The 18,050-nt window shown below is 35.9% G+C and overlaps 1 protein-coding gene across 6 annotated transcripts in view; it reads left to right on the top strand.

Annotated features, from left to right (window-relative positions):
• Window positions 1-18,050, top strand: part of LOC140435257 (polyamine-transporting ATPase 13A3-like) — a 116,165-nt gene that overhangs the window by 89,739 nt on the left and 8,376 nt on the right. For all 6 annotated transcript variants that reach the window (XM_072524069.1, XM_072524067.1, XM_072524071.1 and 3 more), the window contains 11 exons: window positions 1,848-2,029; window positions 2,286-2,432; window positions 4,143-4,347; window positions 4,420-4,654; window positions 6,330-6,506; window positions 6,762-6,889; window positions 7,721-7,921; window positions 8,093-8,278; window positions 8,693-9,212; window positions 13,102-13,461; window positions 16,035-16,112. In XM_072524069.1, coding sequence (XP_072380170.1) covers window positions 1,848-2,029; window positions 2,286-2,432; window positions 4,143-4,347; window positions 4,420-4,654; window positions 6,330-6,506; window positions 6,762-6,889; window positions 7,721-7,921; window positions 8,093-8,278; window positions 8,693-9,212; window positions 13,102-13,461; window positions 16,035-16,112 — 2,419 coding nt within the window. The remainder of the gene's footprint in view (window positions 1-1,847; window positions 2,030-2,285; window positions 2,433-4,142; window positions 4,348-4,419; window positions 4,655-6,329; window positions 6,507-6,761; window positions 6,890-7,720; window positions 7,922-8,092; window positions 8,279-8,692; window positions 9,213-13,101; window positions 13,462-16,034; window positions 16,113-18,050) is intronic.

Genomic DNA, 18,050 nt, shown 5'->3' on the forward strand with positions numbered 1-18,050 from the left:
TTCCATCGGATGGCTAAAATCGATCTTTATTCCTCTACCTAAGAAACCAAACGTTAAGAAATGTAGCGATTGTAGACTCATTAGTTTAATGAGCCATGCCGTTAAAATACTGTTGCATATTCTTCTAAACCGAATTAACAACAAGTGCGAAGAAATAATTAGTCAAGAGCAGTTCGGGTTTCGGAGATGCCTTGGAACTAGAGAAGCACTATTTTCTATGCAAACACTCCTTCAACGATGTTGGGAGGTAAGAAAACCCGTATATATGTGCTTCATTGATTTTGAAAAGGCATTTGATCGCGTTCAGCATACCAGACTAATTACCGCCTTGCAGAGCATCCAACTAGATGAGAAAGACACCAAACTTATTGCCAAACTTTACTGGAACCAAACAGCCATTATTAATACCAACAACAGAGAATCAAAGCCAATCAGTATTGAACGAGGCGTAAGACAAGGCTGTATACTATCTCCCACCCTCTTTAGCGTGTATTCTGAGAATCTATTTAGGGAAGCTTTAAAAGATCAAAAAGGAATTATCATAGGAGGAGAAATAATTAACAATATACGGTACGCCGACGATACTGTGATTCTAGCTGAAAACATCGACGATCTGCTGGAGCTAATCAATAGAGTTGACATGGAATGCACAAATTGAGGACTGTTGTAGGATACTAAAAATTCCATTAACTAGCAGAACTAGAAACGAAAAAGTTCTTCGAAGAATGGGACATCAACGAAATCTATTAAATATTATTAAGAGGCGTAAACTAGAATATCTTGGACATATAATCAGAGGACCAAGATATGAGTTCCTTCGGCTAATTCTCAACGGTAAAATCGAAGGAAAGAAATGGATAGGACGGAAGAAACTCTCTTGGTTGAGGAATTTGCGGCAGTGGACAGGTTTGACAGCGGACCAATTGCTACACGTAGCGCAAGACCGAGATCAGTATAAAAATATTATAAGCATGGTAGTCGCCGACGTTCCGTAGGGATATGGCACTCTAAGAAGAAGACTTGGTCGGACTTGACGTTCAATTTGTTGGATAATATTACCAGCTGGAGGCGGTAGTGGATCTTTAGATTCAAATATTTCTGTAATTCCTAATTTCATTAATGATGGCAAACAAGAAAGAATAGCACGAGCACGAAGGTGATTATCAACTAATTGTTTAACTAAACTTTGTAAAATAACTCTTCTGCTGTTTACATTATCGGCATTGTTGCAATGAAAATGACATTTGCATTAATACCTGCAATATTTAGCATCGAATAGAAAACTACCATTGGCCATCTCCTGGTATTTCTTGCAGTGTTATAGGCAGCACACAGCTTGTCCACGGTATCAACGCCCCTTTAGTTTTGCTATAATCCATTATGATTTCGGGTTTACCTGTTACTTCATCTATTTTAGTATTATAATGAAGATTGACCAGACTAAATTCAAAACAGTCCATATCATTTTCATTCCTAGATAATTTATGTACATTATCGATATAATATACTAAGGATGGAACCTGTTGTGCATAGACTGCACAGCTGAAGTTCATCGTTTTAGTTTCTGCAAGTAGGAAAGAGACGTAATATAACAAATAATTCTTGAATAATGTCATATTTGCGCAAGGATCCAGGTGATGGACTTATAATATATTATAACTTACGTAAATTATCACGAAAAAAAGCAAAACCACTTAATATGCTTGGTAACGCAATGTTTTCTTTGTCCAAGGAACCGATCTAGACTAACTAGATGTCAATACATCCCTCGTATATTGTAAATTAGTCACAGCTACCACTAATCTATCAGTTATCCCGCTTATTATTATTTTTTTTTTGTATTTTAGGAAGTGTTTAATAAAAACCACAAAACCTACCACGTACGACCTCTTCAAATTCTTACACCCGATAGTGTCGCAAAAATGAAACAGAAGGACAATTTACTGAGACACCAGCCGTCGCCAGAAAGCGACAGCATTCCTGCTCTGTCTGTACATTTTGAAAACGGAATTTTTAGAGATGTTGACAGGTAAGCTGACAGTAGTAGTTTTCCTAGATCAAAATTTTGTTTTCCTTTTGGTAGAAAAGTTAGCAGACGTGTTTTGTTTTTTTTATACCACGTCACACAAAGAAAGGTCTAGGAAAAACCATACATTGTTATAGTAACAAATATTAGTGCTGCATTAAATATTTTCCACTAAAGGGAAACAAATTGTCGACGATGGTTTTATTTGTACAGTTAATACGTAAAAATAAACGTTAAAAATTTTTATTTCTCGTCTTAGGTTGTTGATGTTTTCTTGCAAGAAAGTGATTTACATTTGGGACAGTGAAAAACAGGAGTTCGTAAAACTCTCTGGCCTAGACAAAGGCGTTCCTACCGATGTGTTCCACAAGTACAAAGGATTAACTTCAAGTGAACATTTTATGAGGTATGTATAAACTATTCAGTCTTTTTTACAGTTTTCAAGAAGTCTATTACTGTTCTGCTTTCTTCTATATGTCTTAAACCTTTTTGTGTTTTCATAATGCTTGTAGTACCTCAAATTTTATGTATTTGATACTTAAGGTTTCTTCGATTTTCAGTACTGTGTTCAATATCGTTTTCTCTACCAATGCAGTAAACATCTGCTCGTTCTAATATGCTGTTCTTATAGAATATTTATTCACTTATCGTGGACAATCAGAAGAAAGCCTAAATTGACAAGTTTAACGAAGGCACCCGTCCCATGAAGAGCTATTATATGTCTCAGCCGCTATATTCACCGAACTTGGCCTTCTGTAGCTTTATTATGTTACACAACTTTTCGTTAACAAATCTCGTATAATGGATTTTTTGACCAACTTTTTTATTTTTAGTTGTATAAAAAAAGATATTTGTTATAAAAAGTTCTGCATGTTCTAAAGCCTAACATAAAATCATCAAATATTAAATTTTTTTAATCATATACGCGGTTTGTCAAAAATATGAATTGTGAATTGCTTATATGACTAAAAAATTAATATTTGATGATTGTATTCTAGGTTTTAGTCATTCAAAACTTTATATAAATAACTGTTTTTCATAAACAAAAAATAAAAAAGTTTACTTTACTTATGGTGCAAACTTAATTGGTCTCTCCTTCTGTAAAAAAATGATAGAAGAACTGTCAATGCCGTATTTACACTAAAGCCAGTATATCATAGCCTATAGAAAAATTATAACAACTCACCTGATGGACATTTTCACAAATAGCACAACATATGATTAGTTCGGCGGTCAAGGACAGAATGGAATGACGCAATACTTTTGGAGAACGACGTTCCTTGCCCATCGAAATTAATCCAAATTCTGAGTGATCTTATGAACAAATCTGGCCAATAGAAAAAAAGATTCAATAAGACGCTTGCGTCATATCTCAAGAATCGATGATTTGCCAAAACAAAACTTAATGTTTACGTTATAAAGTTTATAAACATTGATCCAATTGTTGGCAGCTTGACGAAATTGACTCATTTGATGCTACTTTCTACAGTAGTAATGGCTTTTCACGAACGGGACCATATTTTTTCGTCTATCGTCATCTATTCATGATGAAATGGCTAACAATGTTAAACAAAAATCTCCTTGGGATTGTAAAAATATCTGCAACTAAAAACAGTATCACCAACTTGAAAATTATCTCCAAAAGCCTCAAATAATGGTTCCAAATTGTTTAAATGGTCAAAAATCATGTTCTCAAACTACTAAAACTGCACCTGTTATCTTTTTTTATGTGAACCTTCTTAGGTGCTAGTTGTAGAAGCTTCTCCTCGTCAGTTTTCTTACTTTCTCTGATATTCCAGTAACTATGGAAGCTCAAAGTATGAATTTTTACAGCTAGAGTTTTATTTCCCCTTTGATGATGGCATTAAAGGTAGTGCAAATCTAACTGACCTAATAGTGATGATACAGGGCGTTGATCACAAGAGTTTTTCATATTGCGTTTGGAGTGAAAACCGTTGAAAAAATAATATATTAGAAAAAGATTCCAGCAGCTTAAAACCTTTGGAATCTTTTTCGAAGATTTTTTTTCCTCTCTTGTGAAGGGAGTCTCTATGTAGATCATAATTTGTTACAAATACATAAAGCTCGAAGCATTTATACTGGTATATTTTTTTAGATTGAAAGTTTATGGCCAAAATTTAATCGACATCAAACAGCAATCTTTCCTGACCCTAGTGTCGCTGGAAGTGCTGAATCCATTTTATATTTTCCAACTACTTAGCTTTATACTCTGGATGGTTGATGATTACTATTACTACGCAGCTTGTATCATGATACTAACTACTGGCGGCGTCGTTAGTTCCGCTTTGCAGACTAGAAAGGTGAGAAACTTTTAAACACAAAAACATTTCGCTGTTTACTTATACTTACGATTCGTCATCATTTTTCAACAGAATCAGAAAAACTTGAAGTCGACGATACATAGTAGCGACGTTTGTACGGTATTGCGACGATTTCCACGGAAATCCCCCGACGAAATCGAACAGAGCGAGTATGAATCGGAAACTGTTTCGACGGAATTGTTGGTGCCTGGTGATATAATGGAAATCCCCGCCCATGGTTGTATTATGCACTGTGATGCAGTTTTATTGACTGGAAATTGTATTTTAAATGAGTCTATGTTGACAGGTAAGTCACGGCAAATATTTTATCGTTTTAACCATAATTTTATGTTATTATAGACAGAGTCAAAAACCTATTCTGTTAAAGGTATACATTGCAACGTTGCCTACATGCTACATTTGTATCCCAACTTTTAGTCAATTCGGTATTTTATTGTGGAAATTCGAATATTTCTTTGTATTACATACTGACGGAAGCTGGTTTTGCGAGAATAAGTATCACGTAGGTATCTGAGTAAAAAAGCATTCAGGTATAAAAAAAAATCCAGCGATGAAGCACCATAAAGAAATCCGGCTCGAAGGACCATAAAGGAAAAGCAGGTGTTCATCCACGAATTTCTGTTGTGCGTCAAACCTTTGCGACGACCTGTCAAATTGGCTTACAGGATTTTAATGTTTGGCTGCTGATTCTTTATTTTGCCTATTATGTAGTAAAATTATTCACAACACTTTTTTTCACTGATTTATAAAACTAGTACTCAACAACTAAATACTTGATAAATTAAATACTTTGCTCTGATACGGAACGTGTGACTGAGAGAGAGATAGAGACAGACAGACGGGGTGAGAACTAAACTGAACCGTTTGTGTATGAGAAAAATTAGAGAAAGGTGGAAGTGATTTTTTCGAGGAAGCGGAAGTTATCTGAATGCCAAGGAGGAGTGGCCTTTGACAACATAAGTTATTCGGACATCTAACAAGTTTCAGGGGTGGCGGTAATTTAATTTAAAATAATACAAATTTATAACTTAATAGTTGGTTTTCCAACAAAGTAAATGTGAAAAATAGGGTGTGTATAATTAACGGAACATTTGAGAAGCTTCACTTTCAATACCGCTCTCATGATGTCAAAGGCAGGCTGAAACATGTTTATGAAGGACTCTCTTGCTGAAACGGAATGGGCTCCAGTGGAAAATACACTGGCCATATGCAGATATTTCTTCAATACCAAGGTAAAGCTACAAATACAGCAGTTCGCCTAAGACATAACTCTGAAAAGTCGCCAATATTTCTGAGAATTGAATGCCTACAATTTGAAAAATGTACTATAGAATAATAATCACTTCATTCTAATCTTTCTATTCCAGGACAAGACTTTTGTTTTTTCGTACACAACTAATTTATTTTTAGACTCACCAATATATTTATTAAAAAGTCAAAAGAAGAGGTGAAGCGATAAGCGATGAGTTTTGCACTCAACATACAGACCATTCTAGCAGAACCTCTGATCATTGTCGACCACTTCTTGCACTTCTTGACACACCCTGTATATTTCTGTGGAAAAGAATAAGATGTCAACTGAGTCAATAAACAGGGTGGTCCTTGCCTCTAATTCAACTTTCTGGTTAGTGTCGTCCACCACTTCTTGCACTTCCTCACCCACCCTTTGGCTATGCTATAAGAAATATATTTGGCTATAAGAAATCTAGCGATATGACACCACTTCTTACAACCCCCTAGTCATTGTTGATCGTTTTTTGTAGTTCTTCAAATATTTAAAGTCATCCAAGGACACCAAGACTCTCACTACAGAGAAATCGATACTTTTTAAAGGGATCCAGAACCAAGCTTGCGCTACTACTAATACGAGGTTCCATCTGGTAATTCTGCTGATGCAATATTAAAATGTACATTTCCAAAATTAAAGTAGCACTTATCTATTTTATTTGTTTTCTTTACAGGAGAATCTGTTCCTGTAACCAAAACCTCTTTGCCGAACATCGCTGAGATTGCCTATGATCCGAAAGAACATGCTAGACATACGCTATTTTGTGGAACGCACGTTATACAAACGAGATATTTCGGAAATGAAAAGGTGTTGGCAATTGTTGTGAGAACGGCATTTTCGACTTCAAAAGGTAACTAGATTTTTATTTTACTATTCGCGGAATTAAGGGCGCAGGCGCAAGTTGCCCAAACAAAACCGATGTCGGTTGTATATTTTCCGCTAAGTTATAGAGCGACGGCATAATTATTGTCGCCCTCCAGTGAATAATATATATTGAGAAAAATTTTCGCTTGTAGTTTTCTAGTTTTAGAAAGTAAAAACTTTTTAGGGTAAAAATTAAGAATCATTGTAGTTGTTGTTTTTCTAAACAAAGGTATATTTTTAGGTAGTTTAGTACGTAGCATTCTGTACCCTCCTCCGGTTGACTTCCGCTTTGAAAAGGATTCCTATAAATTTGTCACATTCTTAATACTTCTCGCAGCTGTTGGATTTCTCTACACGATTATCAGCAAAGTAAGTATGAAATATAATATATCACTACCACTTTTCGTAAATTTCTGTTGATCCAAGTATATTATGGTTTATTTCACTATTTTAAAGTAATATATCTGAAAAAAAAAATCATTAACAGTAAAATCAGTAAATAGTTATAGGAAATAATACTTGATATTGCTATTTGCTTCATTAAAAAAAAAGGTGTCAAAACTCTCGGTTTTTTTGGCTTGGCAGCTGTTCCCGATAAAGATGCCAATTCACTGCCCTCTCGAAAACATCTATTAGAAACTCATCTCATTTTAAGCATAAAGACATCAAAAAGGCGTGGAAATGGTACAATACGTTCAAAAAACATTCGGTTGTTGTTCACGAACGAACGAACCAGTTGTTTTAGTGACAATGCAATCAGATCAGCGGGAGGCGATTCATTAATGTTTAAAGATGACAGAACAGTTGAATTACTAAAAAGGATACCCACAAACGATAAGGGATTGAAGTGACCCCCGAAATCACTCAGACAGAAAAATTTCAGACAAATACTACAGTGATAATATATGTTTTGGCAGAGAAAAGGTGTATTGATATGCGAATTTATATCTATCGGTACAGTTATAAATCCTTAATCTTGAAGAAACTTTCATCCCCACACATCACGAACAAGTTAGCCTTCATTTCAACCCGGATATATTCGAATCCATATACCAAAAGACTAGTAAATTCCCAGAAGAGGATCAGTGATACCTCACAGATAATACAAAGTCAACAGGTCAAAGATATATCATTGGAGTATTTTATGACCCAAGTAGTTCATTTTTTTTTTATTTACTTAATGTTTGTTAATTTTTCTAGGCACTGAGAGGAGTCAGTCCCCGGGACTTCATTCTCGAAGCACTTGACTTAATCACGATAACAGTTCCACCAGCTCTACCTGCAGCTATGACAGTCGGTCGCTATTATGCCCAGAGAAGACTGCAAAAGAATAATATCTTTTGCATATCACCAAGAAGCATCAATGTATCTGGATCTATCGACTGTGTCTGCTTTGATAAGGTAAATAAATATTTTTAATTCGGTATGCGAATAATGACAGCAGACATATGACAAATGACAGGTGAATCAATTGACGTTATTTCAACGTGAAGGCACGCCTTCCATGTTTTTTTGTCATTTTATAATGAATTTTTGCTTTAATTAACCCTTAAATAATGTTTTATTTTTCAGACTGGTACTCTAACTGAAGATGGCCTAGACTTATTATGTGTAGTTCCTATAGAAAATAATGATTTCAAGCCACAAATTGAAAATGTCGAATTGCTTACATACAATACTTTATTATATGGTTTAGTATCTTGCCATTCTTTGACAATAATTGATAAACAAATCGTTGGTGATCCACTTGACTTAAAGGTAAGAATTTTTTATTTAAATACGCTTTAAAAAGAGTAGGATGTTGTAGATTACACTAGTAATCAAGTTTCCAAGATAGTATGGAGGGAGAAAATATGTATATGCAATTAGTTATTTGCAGCAGTATGTATGTCGAACTATACCATAGCATTAATCGAGTCGGGAAAAGGTTGAAAAAGCAAGATCTAACAATTGTCATGGGTGCGTTAAGGCCAAAGTTGCTGCTAGCAAAACATCATCTGCAGTTGGACCATTTGGACTAGGAAACCGGACAGATCGGGGAGATACATTGATAGATACATTTTTACGGAAGCAAATCAATTAGTAATAATGAACACCTGGTTTATTTATTTGACTGTATGACAAACTTATTATTGATTTGCTTCTTATTTTTTGTATGTATATTAATTTCAGATGTTTGAAAGTACAAAATGGGCCATGGAAGAGCCAGAAGTGGCAGACAACACCAAGTTCAACATGATCTTCCCGACCGTATTAACACCCCCACAATATCGTTCGAACGGCCAAGAAAATATAGTTGAGGACCTTCAGATCGGTATAATTCGAGAATTTCCGTTTTCCAGCAGCGCGCAGCGTATGGGTGTCATTATGCGACGCCTAAACGGTACCCACTTCGAATACTACTGCAAAGGATCTCCGGAGATGATTTTGAAATTCGCCAAGAAAGAATCGGTGCCACCAAATTTCGACGAAATATTAGAATCTTATACTCAAGAAGGTTATAGAGTTATAGCCATCGCTCATAAGGAGTTGAAGTTGAGCTATACAAAGGTACAAAAAGTCCAAAGAGAGGCTATCGAAAAAGACCTCAACTTATTGGGATTGATAGTGTTGGAAAACAGACTGAAGCCATTGACCACTCCCTGTATTCAAGATTTAAATGATGCAGACATTAGGATTATTATGGTTACAGGTAATTTTTGATATTTTTTTCCGTTAAATTTTCACAAATTATTATCGTTAAAAAACTTTATTAGGGCATTTCTAAAAAATCTCAACGTTATTTTCACTACCAACATATTTTTTATGAAATTATGAGCCATTGTTGACGAGGACGTGGTGAAACATCCCTGTGATTCTACTTCACCAGGCCTCTTTCGCTCCCTCATCCTTTCTCTACAGCCTCCGTTTCATTTCAACATTGCCGCAATTGTAATATGCACAAGGTCCTAATATTTCTCGCTAGAGAGCACCAGTTGAAACAGGCCCTAGCTATTTCTCATATTTAGCCCTCGCTTACAATCAATCTTTTTCAGCTTCTATACTCTTTCCCAAGTGAGTGATAAAATGCCCGATTTTGATTTCCCGCCTTTGTATCCATCGTATAAAAGCGATTCTATGCCAATTGTCACGTTTTACGTGCCTATGGCAGAAATGTACATGAAAAATTTAAATCTCAACAATAAAAATCTTTCAAAAAACATTATTAAACAAGAAATAGATAACATTTAGTAAATCCGGCTTGAAAGACCAAATATTTTTTTGATTTTGATTTGATCAAGACTGTTGTTCCACTTTGGGTACATAATATAAAACAATTATGTTTTTTTTAATTTAAAATTGACAATTATCACGTTTTATGTGCATGAGGTAGTGCACTAAATATTCAAATTTCTAGATTACAAATCTTTCAAAAATACTTAACAAGAACTAGATAACATGTTTAGTAAATCCGGCTCGAAGGACCAAACGTGACGCTTGAGTTTTATCATATTAATATAATGTAAACCGTTTTCTTTTCTCTTTTCTCCATCTATATAAGCTGTCAGCACATCTACCGCTGCTTGTTCTTATTCTATTAAGCGTTGTCCATGTATTGCGGGTCATTTCAAAGCCTGGCGGTTTTTGATCGATACAGGTCATTTGGTGTGCTTCCTGTGGTTAGTCGCTCTCCCATTGTCTTCTCCAAGCGTTGGTGAGGTTGAAATTTTCCTGATGTAAGGAGTTGACTCTTGCAACATTTGCGATATTTGCGATTGTGGAGTAAAAATTCTAGATGGATTTTATCGCCTTGCGATATGCCTTGCCAGACTTAATTTCTGATATTACTGAAATAATTTCTTCTGGAGTAAACTCCTCAGAGTATTCAGATGTAGGTGGGCATGCAGACTTTAGTATTTTTAGTTCTTGTTTTACTTTGGTGGTGAGGTCACGAACTCTAGGTGCTCTTGAGGTTGCTACAATGTGGGAGGCCACTCTGTTGGGAGCTATTGGTACTTTGTCTCTAGTTGGGAGTCTGTGACTAATAAGTTTTCTAAGTAAAGACCATGCTTTTCTGCTTGATTTACTAAAGTCTAATTTTTCCACAGTTTCCATCCATTTTTGTCGTCTGGCTGCATCCAAACGGTGCAGTAGTTCGTCTACAATTTCTCGATCTTGGCTTTCGTTATATTCTTGATACAATTTCTTACATTTTTCATCCCATCCTGGAACATACTCTTTACGAATCCTCTGGGTATAGTTTTCTTCGCTGTAGAGATAACCGCGCCAACAAATCTCATGTAGTTTGCACGTGTTGGGGTTATCTATCCCAGACATTTGTCCAATCTCTCAGTAAAAGTCGCCCAGCTTGCTTTTTGAAAGCTCCGCTTAGGTTTAGGAAAAGATGATATTATTGGTATATTGATGCCAACTACTATTACAACTGTTCTATGTTAGCTATGTGGAAAATCTGGGAGTACTGTACGTGAAGCTGCCAGTGGTTGATTGTTTTCATTTGTGATAACAAAACATTCTTCTAGGTTGAATTCTCGCCTCCAGACTGCAGATCGGAAAGTTCCCCAAGACTCAATAAGTGTCAGCCTCTTCGCTCCAGTTTAACAGAGCCTCGCCGTTTTGATCACTGTGTCTATACTTCCAGAGTACATTATGACTGTTAAAGTCTCCAACATAAACTGCGGGGTGTGGTGGGCGTGAATAACACGCAGAGCCCACAGGACTGCCGAGGGTTTATAAATATTGCTGACAGTAATTTCGCCAATTTGTATAGTAACCATATGAATGTTATTTGTGTCTGATGTAGAACATATGTGGGCATTTTCTAATCTGTTTCGAACATAGGTTGCAACTCCATAAGCTGGATGATAAGTTGCACCCCATAAATCATAGTCATGAATCCTTTCTCTAGCGAGAATTTGTTCTTCGTTTTCTGCATGGGTTTCCTGAATTGCGACCACGTCGATATTATTTTCATCATGAGTACCTTTTGAAGGCACTCATATTTGCTTCTACTAATACCTTCTAGATTTAAATGGCAGATTCGGGTGCTTGGTCCGAGTCCTTTTGTTGCTTCGTCCTGAGAAGGTCCATTTTGTATTGTTGGTTGGAGGCATATCTTATATTCGTGGTGTGATCTTGCCAGGAGATCTAAAAATTCTAGATTGTCTGACTGCCTATATAGCTTTATATCCATGTCTTATCATATACAGATTGAACGAATTTAAAACGGAACATACGAAATCAATGTATTTCGGCTCAACTCCGCTCTAGGTGGTTGGCCAACAAAAGGTTGTCAAATAATTATATTATAAAAATCCAATACTTCAGCGGGCTGCTGGATTCTGAACTCATTCAAGAACAAGTCAAAACTCCACCCAAATAGGTTGTCTAGAATCACTGTGAAAACTAGACTACACAAGCAGTTATTATGCTGTCAAACCACCTATCGCTTAGTTATAGTCCAAGAGATAGAGCCGAAATTTTGAACTGATCAGTAATATGACATTTCTCTATTGGAATATATTCATTGTAACTGGGTTAAGACTTTGCCTTACAGGCGGACGCCCCTCGTGGTACAGGGGGTGGCTATACAGGGATGAAGTTGTCATTTTTTTCGGAAAAATTAACGATCGATAATATGGCTGAAAATTTGCCCAGAGTAAGATCTTGGTATAACTAGACGAAATCCCAAAGGGCGGACGCGAGAGTGGATACATAAAGGGTGGCGGACAGGGGTGAAGTTGCAATTTGTTGGGGAAAAATAAACGATAAGTAATATGTCCGCCATTTTCATGGCTCATAATAAAATCAGTTTGAAAATTGTTACCGAGACCTAAAATGCCCAGGCAAGTGGTACATTTGACCCCGTTTTATGGCTCTCTGTACCAACCCAGCTGTCCGCCCTTTTGGATTTAGAGTTTTTAGGGGCTAAATAATGAGCCGTGAAAATGGCGGACATATTACTTATCGTTAATTTTTCCCCAAAAAATTGCAACTTCACCCCTGTCCGCCACCCCTTATGTATCCACTCTCGCGTCCGCCCTTTGGGATTTCGTCTAGTTATACCAAGATCTTACTCTGGGCAAATTTTCAGCCATATTATCGATCGTTATTTTTCCGAAAAAAATGACAACTTCATCCCTGTATAGCCACCCCCTGTACCACGAGGGGCGTCCGCCTGTAAGGCAAAGTCTTAACCCAGTTACAATGAATATATTCCAATAGAGAAATGTCATATTACTGATCAGTTCAAAATTTCGGCTCTATCTCTCCGACTATTAGGCAAGCTCCTCTTTCCTTTAAAGGAGACAGATAGTTGAACGATATTTTATACAATGTCTATCACCGGGTATGGATTTATTTGTGTCCAAGTTTTATATTGGTCCACTATTTCAAATGCAGTTCAAACAGACATATATTAAATTGTATGTTCCGTTTTAAATTCGTTCAATCTGTATAGTACATCACTGAATGATGTTTAGGTGCTCAACAATATAACGATTTATTAGACCATCTACCATAATTTTATATTGTTTTCATTTACTATTCAATAGGCATTTAAAATTCCTTTTTTTCTTCTATAGGTGACAATATTTTAACTGCACTAAGCGTCGCCAAAGACTGCGAGATCGTGACCCCCGGGCAAAGTATCATCACCGTTAATTGCGATAACAGTTACCCGCCAAACCTTGTCTACACTCTGACCAGCAATAAAGTCAAATTGCCAACAGACAACAGCCTCATGTCGTATTCGGCTAGTATAATGAGCCTGGAAACTATGGAGAGCCAAGTACAAACCATCACCAACAGTGCAATAGTTCCCGATCCCAACTCTAAACGTCCCAGTATTATGTTGAACAACTATCGATTCGCCATGACGGGAAAGGTCTGGAGCGTCATAAGGGATTACTATCCGGAGTTGATACCAAGGATTTGTACTAGAGGTAAGTTTTCTTAGAAATTGGTAAAATAAGTTTAATATTATAGGCGGAGCGCAATGAACAAGGCGATAACCTGCTGTTTCAGTTCGGTGGATGTGTTATTTCACATTAAGCCGAGCATAGGAATTTTTCTATTAAATATATAGAAATTCTCATGTCTTTTGGATCATTATTCATTCGAGGCACATAATTCTTTCCGAGATAACAAGCGGGTCTTTCTAAAGACAATTAAATGGACTTTACGTAGTAGCATGGCGTTTACTCAACACAATATAAAAAAAATCAAAATACACTCTGGGCCAAAATTAACCGGCCACCTTAAAAATGGGTAATTTTTGATTTCTTATAATATCCTAAACCTGTTGTCCGATTTAAGTGATTTTTTTAATATGTTATAGTCTTATTCCTTGACAATATCTTTACAATAATATTGTAGCTAAACATTTAAATTTTCATTGTATACCGGGTGTACGAATCAAACTGTGTTTTTTCTTAAAGTTTGCATGACCCTGTGGAATATTCTAGCCTTTGTAGAATACTGAAATTAAATCGTAACTATAGCCTCATGCTTTCTCAACATTTTGTTTTTTGATTGATTCGGTTATTGGATAATACAAAAGTTAGGTGCTTTAACAACTAGACATGTTTTTTATCAATTTTTATCTCCGCGGAAGAGAAAAAATAATCTTTTTGAAAAAAGTCATTTGTTACAGTAAAAATCCAATGAATAAAATCTTCGAAGAAAATTCAAATTAAGAATATTTTGGAAATCAAAGTCTAATTGAAAAAAAAATTGGGTATCAATAATGCGTGTTGCCGCCTCTAGCCCTTAGGGCTTCTTTGAGCCGGTTTGGCAATCCATTCATGATACCCTGGATATCAGATTGGGGCATATTGTACCACTCCTCTACCGCAGCTGTCTTCAGCTCTTCAAAGGATGCAGGGGCTGGTACTCTTGCTCTTACCCGTCTTTTGAGGTTGTCTCAGATATGCTCAATTGGGTTACGATCGGGACTGTGTGCTGGACATGGTAGAACTTGAATCCCGACCTCATTAAGGTACTCACGGGTAGATCTTGCTGTATGGCAACGTGCATTGTCATGCATTAGTCTGAAGTTATCACCAATGAATGGTGCAAAAGGCATGACATGATCTTGGAGAACTTCTTGCACGTATACTTGGGCATTCACACTGCCTCTACCGAACACAACAAGATCAGTACGCGCTTTGTAAGAAATACCTCCCCAAATCATTATTGACTCTACTCGGTAAGCCACTGTTTCGGTTATAGTGCATGCAGCAAACCTTTCATTTTGACGCCTATAGACACGTTGGCGTCCATCTGGACCTTTTAGGGTTATTCTGCTCTCATCTGAGAACAGTATATTCTTCCATTCCGCCATATTCCAGTTAGCATATTCTCGCGCAAAATGAAGTCTAGTCCTACGGTGTTGTAGAAGCAGTTGTGGTGCGCGAGCTGGACGAAAAGCCCTCAAGTTTATTTCTGACAATCTTCTTCTAATCATTTGTCTACTCACACTAACGTTTCTCACCTCAAGAAGAGACATACGAGCTTCAGGAGCGGTGCAAAAGCGATTTCTCAATACTTTAGTGACAATGAAGCGGTCATCTCGAACTGAGGTGCATCGTTTTCGGCCTTGACCTGGCCTGCGGTTGTACGATCCTGTCTCCCGAAATCGTCAGATGGCATCTTGTACCGTAGTTCTGTGTACATCGAGTATACCAGCGATATGACGTTGACTTTAACCAGCATCAACTAAAGCCACTGCCCTAGCAGCATCAGTTGGAACGAGTGGGATTTTTAAAATCACAAACAACAAATTGAAATTTCATCTTAAACAATATTCGCTCACAATGATATAAAATTACAATTTTAATTGTTAATTTTAATTACAAATTTATTTTTGGGAAACAAACTGTCACAGGTAATGTAAACAAAACAATAATAAAGGTGGTGGGGTTAATTTTGCTGGTGAGTTAAATCGTCTGTATTGGTGAAAAACATGGCCAGTTGTTAAATTACCTAACTTTTGTATTATCCAAAATAAGCGAATGAATCAAAAAACAAAATGTTCAGAAAACATGAGGCTATAGTTAGGTTTTAATTTCAATATTTTATAAATGCTAGAATATTCCACAGGGTGAAGCAAACTTTAAGAAAAAAACACAGTTTAATTCGTACACCCGGTATACAATGAAAATTTACCTGTTTAGCAACCATATTATTATAACGATATTGTCAAGGAATAAGGCTATAACATATTTAAAAAATCACTTAAATTGGACAACAGGTTTAGGAGATATAACACATCAAAAGTTACCCATTTTTAAGGTGGCCGGTTAATTTTGGCCCAGAGTGTATTGTACAAAATCAGTACAAAAGAATTTGATGTGGTCGTGGTGTAAAGAGTCTGCTACATACCCTTTCGACACTATACTATCGTTTACCAGTGCTATAATTTAAAGTTTGAGACAATAATGGTGTCAGAGGTTTTTTATTTTCATAATTTTTAGTCGACTAAATGAACCTTTTGTAACCTAATCTGGGTTTTCAGGTACGATATTTGCTAGAATGGCACCTGATCAAAAACAACAGCTTGTTCAAGAACTGCAAGGCCTAGGGTACTGCGTAGGTAAGTGATTATAGATTTTTAGAAGTTGTTTTAATAACATCATTATTTTAACACCATTTATTATTTTAAAAATATAAATATAACAAAAACTTCTATGTAAGATCAATCTACTACGAATACTTGTTTTTTTTTGTTATCAATATTCAGTTATTACTTCGATAGCTGGATAATTAGAACAGTAGATAGAAGAAGAATTGACGCATTTGCGATTTGATGTTGGAGAATAATGTTTGAAATGCTTTAGACAACCATAAGGTACCGGCAAAGCATGCCTTTTTTAACTTGCTTTGTTATTTTCCCGTTGCTTCAATCATATAATCTTCTTTTTAATATTTTTCCATTTCTGATCTGTTTTCCATTTTCCCTAGTTGTTTTTGCCACGGTACTTCCAACATTTCTTCTTCCTACTGTTCCTTTACGTTTATTTTTGGTCTCTTTTTTATCTCGCTTCTTTGTTTTTCTCGTTGATTCAACCACATCTTCATTCTAATATTTCTGAACTATATTTTTTCATTTCTGATCTGTTTTTCATCTTCCCTAGTTGTTTTTGCCACGGTACTTCCAACATATATTCTTCCTATTGTTCCTGTATGTTTATTTTTGGCATTTCTGGTCTCTTTTTATCTTGCTTCGTTATTTTTTCTCGTTGATTCAATCACATCTTCATTCTAATATCTCTGAACTATATATTTTCATTTCTGATCTGTTTTCCATCTTCCCTAGTTGTTTTTGCCACGGTACTTTAAACATATCTTCTTCCTATTGTTCCTGTAGGTTTATTTTTGCCATTTCTGGTGTCTTTTTATCTTGCTTCGTTGTTTTTTCTCGTTGCTTCGATCACATCTTCATTCTAATATTTCAGAACAATATTTTTTCAATTCTGGTCTATTTTCCATCTTGTCTAGTTGATTTTGCCACGCTACTTCCATCATATTTTTATTCTACTGTTACTGTAGATTTTTTTGAAATTTCTGGTCATTTTTTATCTTGCTTCTTTGTTTTTTATCCTGCAAACGTCTTTGTTATTTTCTCCCATGTTTTCGTCTTTAATGGACGCGTCCACAAGTGACTTAAAACGTGACGTTTGACATAAAACGTGACACTTGACATAAAACGTGATATTTGGCATAAAACTTGACATTTGACATAATACGTCAATAATTAATATTTATTCTCCAACAAATCAAATTGCAATAAGACACCACTTGAATGTACAGCTGGTTCCTAAAAAAACTGATCCGACTCTTAAAAAGTATTTTGTAGAAAATTGAGCAGTGTATTTTGAAGGATAAATACTTATTATTTACATACTGTCACTGTCACTGCCAAATCTTAAAATTTATCAGATAACATGTGCATATTTAAATTCGATAATAAAGCTCATGATGATTGTGACTGGCTGAATGACAATTGTCCAAGCCAAGAACAAAAACTTATTCTGTTCAATTTAAAAAAATGGCTCCACATGCTAGCAATGAATTAAAAGCAAGAATTGTAACGAAATTAGAAGATGGATGGTCACTATCTGCCGTAGCGAACCATTTTAACGTAAGCAGAACAACAGTTTTTAATATCAATAAGGATAAAGAGAACAATAGACTCTCGAAAGAAAGCAAGGTTCTGAAAGACCAAAAATATCTACCGCTCATGAAGATCGTATGCTTTTGGGGAGATTGAAAGAGAATCCTTTTGAAGATGCGAAAACTGCAAGAATTATGTAACAGTTTCCGGGAAGAAAGACAACTTGGCGCAGAATTAAAGCATCGCGTATTAAGTACTATTAAGTACTGAACTGCAAAAAAAAGCTCTTACACCACAACAGAAGCAATCAAGACTTATTGCTTATTTGCTTCAAACCATCAGCTACAAAATCAAGATTTTTGGGACAGGATAATATTTACAGATGAGAAAATTATTCAATCTTCTAAAAAGGGCAAA

This window comes from Diabrotica undecimpunctata, chromosome 2 (assembly GCF_040954645.1).
Source record: "Diabrotica undecimpunctata isolate CICGRU chromosome 2, icDiaUnde3, whole genome shotgun sequence".
In the NCBI taxonomy this organism is placed as follows: domain Eukaryota; kingdom Metazoa; phylum Arthropoda; class Insecta; order Coleoptera; family Chrysomelidae; genus Diabrotica; species Diabrotica undecimpunctata.